General features: G+C 57.2%; 1 protein-coding gene across 1 annotated transcript in view; it reads left to right on the top strand.

Moving 5' to 3' along the window:
- Positions 1–1,350: 1,350 nt before the first annotated feature.
- Positions 1,351–15,992, top strand: part of MB21D2 (Mab-21 domain containing 2) — a 75,213-nt gene continuing 60,571 nt past the window's right edge. Inside the window, exon 1 of the mRNA XM_053312331.1 lies at positions 1,351–2,031. Within this exon, the coding sequence (XP_053168306.1) occupies positions 1,782–2,031 (250 nt within the window). The 5' untranslated portion in view covers positions 1,351–1,781. The remainder of the gene's footprint in view (positions 2,032–15,992) is intronic.

Raw genomic sequence — 15,992 nt, 5'->3', positions numbered from 1 at the left:
TTAATTATCGTTTAATTATTGTAAACTGACATTTGGGGCAGTATGAAATGTATTGAAGGAATGGAGAAATCAGGCCATCTGTAGCTGGAGGGGCAGGCAAGCTTTTAGGAGGAGAGCTGGTCTGGTGGGAGCAAGCATGAATGGTCCCCTTTGCTGAGCAGGGTCCACCCTGGCTTGCATTTGAATGGGAGACTCCATGTGTGAGCACTGTAAGAGATCCCCCTTCGGCAACGGGGCCGCTCCAGGAAGAGCACCAGCCTGCTTGCCTGCAGAAGGGTCCAAGTTCCCTCCCTGGCAGCATCTCCAGCTAGGGCTGAGAGAGGGAGGGAACTTGGACCCTGCTACCCTGGAGAAGCTGCTGCCAGTCTGTGTCGACAACACTGAGCTAGATGGACCAAGGGTCTGACTCAGTAGAAGTGTCCTATGTTCCTAAGACAATGAAAGTGTCTTGTGCACACTGCCTAATATAAGGAGTTTGGTGTAGCCCTTTGGCTGGATGACAGGAGACCTTTTTGAATAAAGAACTCATGAATCCAGAGCAGTAGCGGCTTGCCCTAATGAAGCGGGGGGAGGCACCAAAGAAGGCAGCCTAGGTTGCTCCTTTCTGTCCCACTCTGCCTGAGAAATGTGCTGTCTGCAGGCTGGCCATTTGTCAGGTAGAGCTGCAGCTCTATCAGATGAATGGCCAACCTGCAAGCAGCACAGCTCTTGGGCAGGGCAGGGCAGTGAGGAGCTGCTGCTGCTGAGAAGCAGAGACAGATGCACCTCCTTTGGCGCCCCCACCCCTTAGGGCGGTTGTTACTTCCAACACAAGAATGGCCTGAAAGTGCCCCTTAAGAAAAGTGCCATCTTTGAACTCCTGAACAAGAGTCCTGTGTAACTCAAAAGCTTGCACAAAAAGAATAGCAAGGTTTCTGCCCAAAGAATAAGTCTGTGCATTCTTGCAGTTCAAAATCTGCCCTGAGTTAACGTCGACAGAAATGCAATAATAATTCTTCTTCCTCTGCACTAGTTGAAATCAAGCCTATTGCTCACTGTGGTGAGATAAATGCAGCCAGGTGAATTATGTGTAACTCAAAAGTGTATTAGATACCACAAGAAGTGTGTGAGCCATTTTGCCCGATTATAACAACACATGCTTCCATTTTGCCTTGTTGATAGAAATGCAAGGCCTTTCTTTTCGTGACGAAGAAGAGTACTGTGTGACTCCAAAGCCTGCCCATTCCCGAGCCCGACAGAAAGAGAGACGGCTCTCCTTCTTCTCGGCCTCGACTGCATTTCAGAGATGTCCGGACGGAGCAGCAGCAGCGGGCGTGAGTGAGCGCTTGGCTGTTATGCCGCCGCCGAAGGGCTGGCCACCGGGAGCGCGCGAGGCTTGCTTTGCGCGGCCACTTTAAGCCCGGCCGGGCTCCACACAGCAGAGCAGCCGCTTGTTGATTTCCGGGCTGCCCGGCGCGGAGTCCGCCCTCTGAGCCGCCGCGCTGTTGCTCCTCCTCGGGGCCACCCCCTCGCCGGCGTCCGGGAGGGAGCCACGGAGGCGCCGCCGCTGCTGCCGCGGGAGGGAGCGAAGCGGCGGGCGGGCCGGCCGGCCGGCCTGGGCGGGGGGAGCCGAGCCCCGGTGGTGGTGGTGGCGGCGGCGGCGGCGGGTGGTGCCGCCGCCATTGCCAGCCTGCCCCCGCTCTCCCCCCGCCGGCGGTGCGCTTTGCATGCGGAGAGATCCGGGCGGATAAGAAGAGGCGGGTCTGCGGCGCACTCGCTTCTCCGGGCGGCTTTGCGCGAAGATGGCCGCTCCTCCGCTCGCCAACAAGGCAGGCTCCGCTGGCGGGGCCGGCCCGGCCCGGGTGGCGGCTGCTACCGCTGCCGCCGCTGCAGTCGCCGCCGGCTTCCCGGAGCTGGATTTCCGCTCGGGCGCCCGGATCGAGGAGCTGAACCGGCTGATCCAGGAGTTCGGCAAGCACGACCAGCGCGAGTACGACGACCAGCGCGCCCTGGAGATCCACACCGCCAAGGACTTCATCTTCTCCATGCTGGGTGAGCACCGAGGCGCCTGGGCGGGCGGGCTGGCTGGCCAGGGGCGACGGGGCAGGAGGCGGAGGGCGCCCTGCATGCTGGCCGCGCAGCGGCGGCGCCCACCTGCTCTGGGCAGGCGCTTCGCCGGGGACACCGGAGGGGACCAGTTGCCGCCGCCGCCGCCCATCTCCCGGCCGGCTTCGCGCTCCCTCGGCTTGCCGGGCGGGCAGGATGCGCGCGGGGGTGGGTGGGGTGCGCGCCTGGAATGTCTCTCGCCAGGCGGCGGCTGCGAGGAGGGGTGGACGGGAGGGTGCCGCGCCGCTGCTCCGTCCGACTTCGCCTGCTGCCGGGATGGGCCGCCGCCGCCGCCCAGCGCTGGCTGCTGCCGCCCTTCTCCCCGCGCCCCCTGGCCGGAAGCGTGGGGGTGACAGGTGGCCTGCCGGGCAGGAGGAGAGCCCCGAGGCATGCTTCAGGGCGCCGCCCGCCTTGGCAGCCCGGCGAGAGCACGCCTCGCGGGGCGGGGGGGCGCGCCCGGGCACCGAGATCTCCGGAGTCCGGCAGCCTGCTTCGGGTGGCTTCCCTCCCGGCCGGCTTTCTCTAGGCCCGGGGTCAGCCTGGCGTGGGCTGCCACGGGCCCAGAAGAGCCCCCGGCCCCAGCCGCCCCCGGGCCAGGGCGGCGGCTCGAAGGTGAGGCGGGTGGCCGCCGGCTCTTCTCCGGTAGGGCGAGGCGCTCTCCCTCCCTCCCTCCCCAGCCCGACTGCAGCAGCCTTGGGCACATGCCCTCGTCCTCGGGGGGACTCCTCTGCTGCCTGCCGCCACCACCGATCGGGGCCGGCCGTGGCTTCGTGGCGCTTGCCCGCGAAGGAGACAAAGAGCCCGGGAGAGGTGGGCTGCTGCTGCTGCCGCCGGCGTGTGGCGGCGGGCTGCGGGCCGGTCTTGCGGCGTCCAGCCGGTGGGATCGCCCGCCGTGTGCGGAGGGAATAGGGGGCGGCGGCGGGAGCCTCGCCTTGTGCTGCTGCCATTCCCAAGCCTGACCTGTCTTGGAATGGACGGGCCTGGCTGGCAGCAGCGGAGCTCGCACGGGGCAGACCCAGCCGCCGGCCATTCTCGGGAGGCTGCTCCCAGCGCGCCCCCAGCCAGGCTGCCTGTCCCCTGCTCCCGCCCCCCTGCTCCCGCCGCAGCAGGAATCGATGCGCTCAGCTGGAAGGCGCCTCTTGACTGGAGCGAGCGCTCTGTGTCGGCAGGGGGTGGCCCCTGTCTAACCGCCCCCCCCCCCCAGCCAGCCCTGCTGGTGCCGGGTGTGGCCCAGACTTGCCCTCCGCTCTCAGGGTAGAATGCAAAAGCCTGTGGGCAGCACCCGCACCCTGTTGCGGGGTCCTGCCCCCTGGGGTCTTGGAGGCCTGTGGAGGGTGGGGGGTGGGTTGCCCTGCTGGGTGGCTGGCGGTAGGCATGTCCCCTCCCCCAGGTGGGGGGTGGGTGCTGCCGGCGCAAATCAGCCAGGACGGCCAAGGGCCGGGCCTGTCGGAAGTGGCCTCCCTTCGTGCCCAACTGACCCTGCAACAGTTTGTGCTGGAGGGAAGGATTCTGGGAAGAAGGGGCCTTGCTGGCCGCTGCCTTCATGGAGGAGAGGTCTATCAATGGCTGCTAGTCGGAGGGCTGTGGGTCACTTCCAGCCTCAAGCGCAGGGTGCCTCTGAGTACCAGTTGCAGGGGAGTGACAGCAGGAGACAAGAGGGCAGGCCCTCAGCTCCTGCCTGTAGGCTTCCAGCGGCATCTGGTGGGCCACTGTGTGGAACAGGATGCTGGACTAGAGGGGCTTTCTTGGGCCTGATCCAGCAGGGCACTTCTTAAGTTCCTATGTTCTTATGGCTGCTCTCTTGTCTTCCGCCGGCCTCTGCAACCCACCAGTGAAGGCTGGCGGCCAGATGGCCACGGCCTGGGGTCTGTGTCCTGTGCGGGGAGGAGCGATGCTCTTGGAGCGTCACACAGCTGTGCCCTTCCCACCCGTGTGTGTGACACAGCCCTTCTTCCCGACTGCTTTTGGGTCCTACTCTGGCTCTCAGCCTTTTATCACAAGCTGCTGCTTGGATTCCACTCCCAGCCAGTTTTCCTAAGCAAGATGGCTTCTGCTACTGCTGCAGTTCACCCTTCGGCTGATTAGTTTTGCCAGAGTTTCTTTTCAGTGGGGGGGAGGGGGCCCAGGGACTTTGACACTTCCCCCCCGACACATCTGGCATTCACTGTTCAGAAGTACCTCTCTCTCCATGCTCATAAGAAGAGCCCTGCTGGATCAGGCCCTTCAAGGCAGCCCATCCAGTCCAGCATCCTGTTTCACACAGTGCCTCCCCCCCAGATGCCCCTGGGATGCCCACAGGCAAGAGGTCTGTGCCTGCCCTCCCTCCTGCTGCTGTGGCTCCCCTGCAACTGGGACTCCGAGGCATCCTGCCTTTGAGGCTGGAGGTGGCCTATAGCCACCAGACTAGTAGCCGTTGATAGACCTCTCCTCCATGAAGTGATCCATCAACTGGTCTGACCTTGGGATGAACACACACACACACACACCCCAGGCTCAGAGAGTCTATGAATGTCCTAGCAGGGGTTCCGATAGATTATGGATTACAGCTTCCAAGGGCCTTTGGCCGTTGTGTGTGGGGATGATGGGAGTTGTCGTCCAGCATCATCGCGGGACCCCAGGTCAGGCACCTTTGTCCTGCAGAGTCCTGAGCTCTGCACAGTGCTTTTGATTAGCCCCTTGGGCCAGGTAAGCAAGCTGTAGTTCCTCTTCAGCCAGCAGTGTGACAGATCCCGTCTACCCGTTGCATAAAAAGCCAGGCTCCTCGCTGTGTGTTTGCCTGCTCCCTCCTCCAAGGTGGGGTGCCGTACAGGGCTCCTTTCTCCCGTTCTTCGTTCTCCTTACGATAGCCCCTGTGATCTGGGGGGGGGTCACTCAGGTAGCCCTGTCCGTCCGGCCTCCTCCTCGATGCTCTGACCGCTCCACCGGCTGGCTGGCTGCTGCTCTCTACTTGTCTGCCAGGCTCTTTGAGAGCACCTGCCACTCCCTGGGGTGGGGGCAAAAGGGTTTGGCTCTGTCGCCTGACTGGAGAGGCTTTCTTGCTTCCAAGCACAGCCTTGGGATTTCGTGAGGAGCAAGAAATGTTGTCTGTGTTGAAAGGAAGGCCAGTAGTGGCCAAGAAGGACTCTGGTTAGGGTCTGGCACTCGGGGGGCCGCTCTGCTGGGTGGGCCACGAGGAAGGGGCCTGTGCTGAGCTCTCTGCCCCACGGGAGTGGGGTGGCCTGGAAACCAGGCCAGGCATGGGTTCTGCCTCAAGGGTGACTCTCCTGGGGCTGCTTGCTCGATGCCTTTGCATTTCCATGGGGCGGGGGGTGCATCTGGGGTGGCTGCAGGTGAGTCTCTGTGGTGGTGGTGGTACATTTATATCCCGCTCTTCCTCCACGGAGCCCAGAGCGGTGTACTACATACTTGATTTTCTCTTTCACAACAACCCTTTGAAGTAGGTCAGGCTGAGGGAGAAGTGACTGGCCCAGAGTCACCCAGCAAATATCATGGCTGAATGGGGATTTGAACTCGGGTCTCCCTGGTCCTAGTCCAGCACTCTAACCACTCCACCACGCTGGCTCTTTTCACTAGGGGTGGGTGCAAGCCGGGCCCGGCGACCCGCTGCATCAGGCTGCTCAGTTTGTGTGTGTGTGGTGTGCAGAGAGGAGACAGCAGCACGTGTGCTCGTGCTCATGACTCTTCGCTCCCTTGGTTGTGGTGGGGAGCAGGAGCCAGCCAGGCCGCCCTTCCCACCTTGTGGGTCTGTCCCCACCTCCAGTTGTGCTTGCCGTTTTGTGTGCACGGGCAGATGTCTACATGTGTGCGCTTCAGTGGATGTAGGTCCGGGTCACATGGTTGATTCCCCAAATATAGGAAGTCCTCAGACTTGCAACACAATTGGCTCCTGAACACTGCCTTAAGCTGGAATGCCTTAACTGGGAACCTCTTTTCCTATCGGAAACTACCAGATACCCTGTTTTTGTTCTGCTGCCGTCAGAGCTGGTCAGTCACGGACATGCAGCAGGGAAGTTGGTGGTGGTGGTGATTTGGGACTGCTCCCCCTTGCCACTGGCTCCCATCCTGGTTCTTGCTCACTTTTCCATGGAAGGCTCTTCCTCTTTGGGGGCAACGGTCAGACAGGGCAGGGAGGAAGGTGGGCGGGGAGGGGTGTGTGGGCTGGCAGCAGGCTGGGCCCCTTCCCTCTTGCCATCACAGCACAGCCGCTGGGCCAGGAGGCTGCAGCCGGGGGGGGGGCGGGGGGGGGGGCTCTTGGATGGACGAGTCAGCCCATTCCGTCGCAGCCTCAGATCCATGAGCAGCTGCTGGGCCAGGGCTGCCCGTGTCGAGGTCTCTGCCTCTCGCCCCTGCCCCTGAGGCTGTCTAGCGAAGCCTCTCCTCCCGTGGCAAGGGTGGTCGCGTTGAAACCAGGTGGCCGTCTGCAAACGGCTCAAGGGCTGTTCCTCTTTACAGGGAGTGTCTTGAGGCAAGGGCTGCCTGTAAGACCTGGGAACGGACCGTGGGGGCGGGTTCCGTTGGCGCATTACTCCTTGGGGGTGTGGCTGGCGGCTTTGCAAGCAAGCAGGGCAGCTGGCCAGGAATTGAGGCCCTTTGCCACCCGCCCAAGGAAGCACGGTCTGATCTGGCCCAGAATCTTTCCGTGCGGTTGTCAAAGCCAGCCACGTCTTGTGGGGGGGTGGACTCTACGAGTTGGCTCCTGTGGTAACTCAAGGAGTAAAACCTCAGAACTTGGCTCAGCCCAACACCTCTGTCAGTCGGGTCAAAGAATGTGCCTTACGGGCACACAAATTCTCCAGCAAGAGCCAGCAGTCGGATGTTTCTGCCGCACCCTCCTGCCTTGAGGGTTAAGATGGGCGTGTGCCAGACTCTGCAGTTTTTGTAGCTTTTCTTGTTCTGTCTAGACTTGCTCTGGTGCAGGATGGAAAGATTGCCGGTAAGAACATCAGAACAGCCCTGCTGGATCAGGCCCAAGGCCCAGCACCCTGTTTCACACAGTGGCCCACCAGATGCCTCTGGAAAGCCCAGAAGCTGGAGAGGAGAGCTGGTCTTGTGGTAGCAAGCATGACTTGTCCCCATAGCTAAGCAGGGTCTGCCCTGGTTGCATCTGAATGGGAGACTTGATGTGTGAGCACTGCAAGAGATTCCCCTCAGGGGACGGAGCTGCCCTGGGAAGAGCAGAAGGTTCCAAGTTCCCTCCCTGGCAGCATCTCCAAGAGAGAGACTCCTGCCTGCAACCTTGAAGAAGCCGCTGCCAGTCTGTGAAGACAATACTGAGCAAGATAGACCAAAGGTCTGCCTTGGTATGTGACAGCTTCCTGTGTTCCTAAGCAAGAGTTGAGGGTATCCTCTGGCTACTCCCCTGCAACTGGTACAGTGTTTCGAGGCATCTTGCCTCCGAGGCTGGCCTGTAGACCTCAGACTAGTAGCCACTGATAGATCTCTCCTCCATGAAGTTATCTAAGCCCCTCTTCAAGCCATCCAGGCAATTGGTTGTCACCACATTTTGTGGCAGAGAATTCCATAGATCAATTAAGGGCTGTGTGAAAAAGTACATACTTTGGTCCTAAATTTCCCGGCCTTCAGTTTCATGGGTTCTAGTGTTGTGAGAGAGGGAGGATCATTTCTGGTAGGGGAGGGGGAGTGATTGTAGATTTGCAATTTCCATTTTTTTAAAAATCAAATCCTACTAAAATAGAGGGAGGGGAAAAACCCCTGGGTGTGTGTTTGCCATGGCAAATAATTATAGATCTGCAGATGGTAACTAGGATACAGTTAGTTGTTCTCTTCCCTCCAGCCAGCCGGTAGCAATCCAGATATGATTCAGCACCAGCTTAGTCTTTGAAAGCAGTGTGTACAATATGCATGTTGCTAATGAACTCCAGGCAATTCTTTCTTGGAAACCAGCTGTGCACCTTTTTTCATAATCAGTGTGCCCACTTTCTCTGTCTCTTTCAATACTACTTTGAATGCTAGATCTTGGAAAGAGAGGATGATAGGGAGAGTGAGAGCTGTGCAAACCAGCGCCATTGCTAACTTCGCAAGCCCCTCCCATGAATAATCCAAGTTCGCACCTGTTCTCCACACCCCCAGCCCTACTGGAGAAAGGTCCTTGGGTGCCCTGATATCTCATGGGACTTCTGCCTGTCTGCCTTTCTTTCATCAACAACTCTAGAGGTGGTTTGGCTTAATGTTAGTGGCATATTATTCGGAAGAGAGTTTGCATCAGACGTGTAGGTGCGCTCTCTGGCCCTCTTGAATTCTCTGGGGTTTGTTCCCTTCAGTGAGGGTCTCAGCCTCGGGGTCATCAGTGGTTGCACTTCAGGAAGAAAGCTTATGGACCTAACCTATTCATTGGAACAGACAATGTTTGTGCGTGTGCATGCACATGTGAGACAGCCAGATGTGGCAGTGGTGAAGCTTAAAATCATGGGAGTGTTTGAGACCAAGCCATAACAAGGTGTCAAGATGGTATGGACTACAAGTGACTGCTCCTATCTGAGAAGAGAACTGGTCTTGTGGGGGCAAGCATGAATTGTCCTCTTTGCTAAGCAGGATCTTCTCTGGGTTGCATTTGAATGGGAAACTACATGTGTGAGCATTGTAAAATGTTCCCCTTCATGGGTGGAGTCACTTTGGGAATAGCATCTGCCTGCTTGCATGTAGAAGGTTCCAAGTTCCCTCCCTGGCATCTCCAGATAAGGCTGGGAGAGACTCCTTCCTGTAACCTTGGAGAAGCTGCTGCTGCCAGCCCGTGCAGACAACACTGAGCTAGATGGACCAAGGGTTTGACTCGGTAGAAGGCACATTCCCATGTTCTTCCTTCCAAATGGTCATGGAATCTGACTCTTCCCCCTGCAATTGCACAGCTCAGACTTGCATCTTCTTGTCCCTCGGTCAAGCCAGCCCCTTCGGGCCGTGTGCTCCAGCAGCAGATTTTGCTCCTAGATGTGGGGGTGGCCTCTTGCTTGCGTGTTTCTTGTGGGGCAGCCGTCCTTCATCCAGGTGCTTCCTAGACTGTCGGGCTAAGAAAGCCCTCTCCTGCTGAGCCTCTTTTCTGCAAAGAGAGGTGACTTTGCTTGCCTTCCTCTGGTCCTGATTGCTGGGACTGCCACAGGTGTGCATAAATATGAATGAAAATATTTATAGCTTGCCTTTTGGTTCCAAAATCAACCCTCAACGTACCTGTCAATAATCACAATTAAAAGGAGGGTCCTTCCAGATGGCAATCAGTTGTGATCTGAAATGTGAGAAGTTTGCATGCAAATTGAAAGTGTGAGTTTAGTCGCCCTCCCCACACTCCTGTGGGCTTCTGCCCTTCTTCCGGTGGCATGGAATGGATTCGTGCTCTGTTCAGACACCCAGCAGGGGCCTCATGCAACTTTTGCAGTGGTCAGCTCTGGATTGCTGAGAAGAACCAGCCCCCCCCACCTTTGTCAGAAACGTCTTCTGGTTCTTCCTGGAAAGCAAGAGCTGGCGGGTGGGACCCTGTTCAGCGTCTGGGTGGAAAACGAATTTGTGCTGGAGGGAAGACAGAAGCCTGCAGGAGTGTGTGGAGGGTCGAGAAGGACCCCAAACCAGACAATAAAATGGAAGCAATGCATCATCAGATTAATGCAAACCACTTGTCGGGAGCAATGGTTTGCAGGAATTGAAGGGGCATCTCTCATCAAAAAGGAAAGAGGGGGGCAGGAGCCCAAAGGGAAATGCTGATGTTGTAGTTTGGCCGGAAAGAGCATCCTCTTTCCATATGATGACCCAAGTTCCTAACTTTAGTTATTCCAGTGACGTATCCTAGGGTGGAAGGACCAGGCGTGGGAGGAGGAAGACTTCTTCCTTAGGGAAAGTCCATCTGCTGTCTCGGGCTCTTGAGAATAGGGTTGCCATATTCTGGCTCTCAAAATCTGGGTGCCTAATTTGCATATATGTAAGTTGGCTGGAAAATAATTTCTGAACAGAATAGTGACTGCACGTTTTGCTCCATAACTCCGCTTCTACGAGGGCTAGAGCTGAGCTTTTAAAATAAAAAAATAAAGAAATCTGTAATCTGGGTGCAGGCTACCTGGGTAGGCTAAGCAGCCTGTGTGAGATGCTTAGAATCTGGGTGAAACCTGGAATTTTTGGGGGACGTGGCAACTCTGATTGAGAAGTCCATAAAGGGTGTGAGCTCCTTTGGAGGGAAGGTAACTTATATTAGTGCGTAAGACGGAGATGTGAATACTGCAAGTATTTATATATGGCTTTTTAACAAAAGTTCCCAAAGCAGTTTGCATAGATTAAAATGGCTCCCTCTCCCCAAAGGGCACTCAAACCCCAAAATGTGTCTGCAGTGGTCTCCAGTTTTAATTGATGAAATGAGGGTATAGTGGCTGCTGTTGCTGAAGCAGCTGTGGATTTGTTAGCCGCCCCCCACCCGCCTTCTTTGGTTACGTTAGACCTGTTTCCACAGCTCGTTACCTTGGCACAACCACCTCTGCAACCGCGACTTATCCTACCGAGCAGGGTGGAGGCGCTGGAGGAGGCGCAGCTGCTTCTGCTTTCCGGCATTAGTGTGGGTTGCTCCTCCCTCCCTCCCTCCCTCCCTCTCCCCACCCCACCCAAGAGTCACGCTACCTGCAGGCTGGCTATTTGTCAGGTAGAGCTGTGTGGTTAACTGCACAGCTCTACCTGAAGAATGGCCAGCCTGCGAGTCGTGTGGGGGAGAGAAGAGCCACCAGAGCTGCTGCCAGGAAGCAGAGTCTGTTGTGCCACCTGTGGTGCCCGGCTGGCTCATTAGGGCTGCTGCCTCGGGATGGCGAGAGCAGGCCCTGCCCTGCCTCTGCGGGTCCCGACAGACCGCCTTGCCCACCTTTCTTCCACATGCCCAAGCGGTGAACTTGAAGCAGACTCCACAGCCAGATCTGGGGCCCTCGGCTGGGCTCCCTTCTGGGCAGCGTTTGCTCTGGCAGGGATTCCCAGATGTTATGGACGACAACTCTCACAGTCCCCACGCAAAAGCCGTTGCAGCCGGGGATTCTGAGAGTCAACAACCTCGGGGGATCCCTGTGAGCGGGAACGCTGCTCAAGGGGCAGTGGGCAGGCTGCTTGTTTCTGAGCTGGTGGAGTTCACTGCTCTGGAGGGAAGTCCTGTGACGTCCGTCCGTGTGTCTGTGGCATACTCAGGGTGGTGGCTGTGAGGCGAGAGGCCCTGGAATCCCTCCCCTGGGAAGTTGGGAGCTGCCATGCACGCCGGGAGCTCAGCCACTTTGGAGTCTTGCTTTGTGTCAACAAGCGCTGGGTGCGTTGCCTAAGTGCTTGTGGCAGGCTCTGCTGCTTGTCTGGGCTGCCTGTTGGTGAAGCCTCGGTGCTAATCCTTGGCGACAGGCTCCTGCTGAGTGTCGAAGCCCATCGCTCTCCTCCCCACCCACGGCTCGGTGTGACAGGCACCTGCGCCGAGAGAGGGCTGGCTGGGCTCTCCTTCTGTGGCCAGTTGCTCCCGCCCCGTGATGGATGCGACGGCACCGCGCGGTCTGGTGCAAGGCCGAACCTCGCGCCCTTCCGAGGCTGTGGCGTGGCTGCGTGCCAGGCCGGCAGACAGCGGGGCTCGGCTTGGGGGGTGTTGATGGCCGCCCCACGCTTGCATGTGCCCTGCCGTCCGTGAGCACCTGGAAAGGGAGCAGCGGCCTGGCCTCCCCGCTTGGCGATGGCCGTGGTGGGGAAGGTGCCCCCGGCGGAACTTCAGCAGCAGCAGCAGCGCTTGGCAGAGGAGGGCTGTGTTCCACTGTAAGCCTTTGCGCAGACGAAGCGATGCTCCGTCCTGTACGAAGCCGCGCATCCTGAGGAGCCAGCAGGTGCCAGAGGAGGCCGCCCCCAGGCTGCTCTTCTTCTCTCTTCCCTCCCCAGTGTTGGTTGCGCAGCTCTGCCTGACGGAGGTCAGGCCCTGTGGCTCTTGGACACGGTGGGACGGAGAGGAGCGAGGCTCACCATGCCGCCCTGCCTCACCAATGGCCAGTCTGCGCCTCCCGCCGTGGTTGACTCTGTGAGAGAGCAAGGGAGGCGTCTGTGTGGGTGTCGGTGTCTTGGGGGCAGGCCGGTCTTTTGCATACCTGCAGCAGAATTCTGCTTAGGCCACATCCAGCAGCAAGAACCAGGAAGGCGCAGATGGCTTGACTGGTCTAACAGAGACTTGGTGGGATGATTCCCAGGACGGAATTGGAGCCACAGAAGGCCACAGCTGGTTCCCAAAGGACGAATGCAATGGAAGGGGAGGGGGAGTTGCTTTCCGTATACCAGTGTGTGCCCCTGTGTGGAAATGTTCTGACAGGCAGGGTTTCCCCCTGGTCCTTCCTGGAGGTGTCGCTGCCAAGGATTGAACCTGGGACCTCGAGCTCTGCCAGTGAACTACGGTCCTTCCCTGACTTGAATGGGCCATTCATAAACATGATACTCTTGGGTATGTGGCCACATGGTTAATAACCGTCCATTGGTACAATAGTCCAGTCCAGGGTTTCTCAACCTTGGGCCCCCAGATGTTGTTGGACGACAATTCCCAGAATCCCCAGACATGGCCTTTGTGGCTGGGGGTTCAGCCCCTCCCTTACAGAGTCCGGCTGTTTTGTGCCGTCTGCTTGATCTGCAGGATAACGTGCATGCGTGGAGCGTTCATAAAGCCAAGGTTTCGCTAATCATTGCCTTGGTCCCACTGACTGCTTGGGGGCCAGTCCTGGGTATCGGAATGTGACCTTCTCCTCCACCAGCTGTTGGAGGTTCACGGCTTGCTGCTCCTCCGTTCTTGAAGAGGGTGCAATTGAGAGGCCGGGGCAAAGCTTTTTGAAGTGTACCCTTCTGTATCCCACCCCCCTTCAACTTTTCTTTTCTTTTAAAAAAAAAGTCTGATCTGATAATCTTAATCTGGGGCTTGACAAATGCCTGGCTCCAGTTGCACCTAGGAATGTAACCGAATAGAATACTCAGAGGTCGTGTTATTTGAGAAAATCTTTATTTGTAACAAGGCAGCTCTGTTTCTCCTCTCAAGGATGTTGTAGAGGGGATAAAGATATGCCTCTTCTCCCTCCCCCCCCACCCCGAAATGCCTGTAGCTGAATCTGGTAGTTTTGTTAAGAGTCCATTGTTTGATTCCTACATTTTTGAGCAGGCTCCTAGATCCAGAGAAAATTGGTCATAACTTCTTAAAAGTTTAAAGATTCTTCTTCTCCTTCTCCTTTTTAAAAGCGTCATGTTCCAGTTCAGGAAAAACACGCGCCAAAAAGTCCAGGTTGGTTGGGGGTTTGCTGTGTTGGCTTTTCTTTCCAGCCCGCAAGAGCTGCTGATCTCTGACAAAGTGTTGTGAAGATAATGCGCTGGAGCCACTCGACTTCAAGGGTCGTTGGCAGCGGTTGGGCAGCTGGGGCCGGGGTGAGCTCCTCTGTCCACTGGAGTCTGTGGTTCTGTCATGCAGTCGCACCCTACAGAAGTCAGCAGGGGCCGTGGCTCCATTCAGGCTTCTATCCTGCCCTGCGTATGGAGGCCAGTTCAGTTCAGTGACTCTCCATTTGGCAGAGAAATGGTCCAAAAGATGCCAAGTTGGAACAGGAGCAGCTCCGCGGCCCGTCTCTAAGCTCTGTCAGGAGTGGTGACAGCTCAGAGCAGGGTGAGCTTTGCATGGCGGTGAGGGCGGGGAACTGGCTGGTTTCCATCTCGGGCTGACCCAGCTGAAAGCTCCTGGTGCTGCTGCTGCTGCCTAGGAACGAACCAGAGACTTGTTCACATAGCCCTAAGCAGGGCTGGAGGACTGCCCAGCCAGGGTTAGGAGAGCCGGAGAGTGATCTGGTGGGAGGCGGGAGGAGCTGGGTAGGACGGCTTTTCCTCCACCTACTACTGTGACGAATATTTATTTATATGCTGCTTTTCAACCCAAGTTCTCAAAGTGGTTCTCCGAAGGGCTCACAATCCAAAAAGAAGCATAAGGCAGATACCAGCACCAGCCACTGGGTGGAGGATGCTGGGCTGGGGCTGGAGAGGGCCAGTTGCTCTCCCTCTGCTCAATGGAAGAGAACCACCACTTCAAAAGGGGTCTCTTTGCTCAGTCTGCAGGGGCTCCCTCAGTTAGCATCTGCCATACCGTGCTGGGAACAGAACCTCCCCCTCCCCTCCCCTCCCCTCCCCTCCTTTCTGAATTGACGCCGCGGCGGCAGCGGCTGCAGATCGGGGTGTGCCCACGGCTCTCCCACTCAGGCTGGGGACGGCTCCGCTCCTGTTTAGGGCCATGTGGAGAAGCCTCGTCGTGCCTTGAGCTCATGGCGAGCTCCACTTTGGTAGACAGTGCTGGGCTGATGGGTCACTGTTCCAACTTGGTTCAAGGCAACTCTCTACACCCTGCCTGTGATGTCAATCCTCTTAGATGGCTGTTTGTGTCCCACTTCCCCCCCAGTGGGCTGAGCTCTACACAGCAGAATCCCAGGGGCTTGTGCTGCTAGTTTTAAGTTCTGCTAGGCTGACCAATCTTCCAGGGGCTAGGAACATCGGAAGCTGCCATCTACTGAGTCAGGCCATTGGTCCATCTAGCTTAATATTGTCTACCCAGACTGGCAGCAGCTTCTCCAAGGTTGCAGGCAGGAATCTCTCTCAGCCCTACCTTGGAGATGCTTCCAGGGAGGGAACTTGGAACCCTCTGCTCCTCCCAGAGCAGTGGCTCCATCCCCTGAGGGGAATATCTTCCAGTGCTCACACTTTTAGTCTCCCTTTCATATGCAACCAGGGCAGACCCTGCTTAGCTAAGGGGACAAGTCATGCTTGTGACAAGACCAGCTCTCCTCACAAGTTCCCATTGCTGGTGGCCCTTGGAGGCACTGGTTCTTCAGCAGGAAATGTGTAGTCCCACCGGGGTTTAAAAGCTGCTTCTATTTGAGGCACAGAGTAATTAAACCTCTCTGGGAAGACCTGGATCCTGGTGAGCAACCTGTGTGTCATGGCGCTCCATTCTCTGAACCTCGAAGTGATGCTGTTCATAAGCAAGGAAGAGGCACGTGTCGGTGTCCCAGGTGTCCTCGTTGCTGTCATTGGATCCTTCTTGCCCCCTGGAACCAGGAGGGAGCTGCAATAGTCACGGTGAGAGGGGACCAGAGTGCACAAACCCCATGCTAGGGATCATTGGGAAGCAGGTTTAAAACAAGAATACTAATATTAGCATGCCCTTATACAGATCGATGGTGTGGCCACATTTGGAGTACTGCATGCAGTTCTGGACACTGTATCTTAAGGAGGACAATGTAGAACTGGAGAAGGTGCAGAAGAGGGCAACCCAGATGATCAGGGGCCTGGAGCACCTTCCTTAGGAGGCAAGGCTACAGCACCTGGGGCTATTTAGTTTGGAAAAGAGACGAATAAATAGAGACATAGTATATATAATTATGCATGGGGTGGAGAGGTTGGACAGAGAGAAATCTTTCTCCCTCTCTCACAACACTAGAACCAGGGTTGGGAAATTGAAACTGAAGGTTGGGAAATCTAAGACCGTCAAGAGGAAGCCCTTCTTCACCCAGCACATAATTAATCTATGGAATTGGTTGCCGGGGATGTGGTGATGGCCACCAGCTAGGATGGCTTTAAAAGGGGCTTAGACCAATTCATGGAGGAGAGGTCTATCCATGGCTACTAGCCTGGTGGCTGCTGTGGGCCACCTCCATCCTCAGGCGCGATGCCTCTCAATGCCAGTTGCGGGAGAGCAACAGCAGGAGAGACAGGGCATGCCTTCACCTCTTGCCTGTGGGCTTCGCAGAAGTATCAGGTGGGCCACTGTGGCCGGGCTAGATAGGCTTCCTTGGGCCTGATCCAGCAGGGCTGTTCTTATGAGGATGGGCCTGGAGCTCAGTGGGAGAGGATCTGCTTTGCATGTAGAAGGTCCCAGGTTCAATCCCTGGCAGCATCTCGGG

The sequence above is a fragment of the Hemicordylus capensis genome, chromosome 3 (genome assembly GCF_027244095.1).
Source record: "Hemicordylus capensis ecotype Gifberg chromosome 3, rHemCap1.1.pri, whole genome shotgun sequence".
NCBI classification, from domain to species: domain Eukaryota; kingdom Metazoa; phylum Chordata; class Lepidosauria; order Squamata; family Cordylidae; genus Hemicordylus; species Hemicordylus capensis.
Note: the sequence above shows the minus strand (reverse complement) of the source record. Positions and strands in the feature narration are given on the sequence as shown.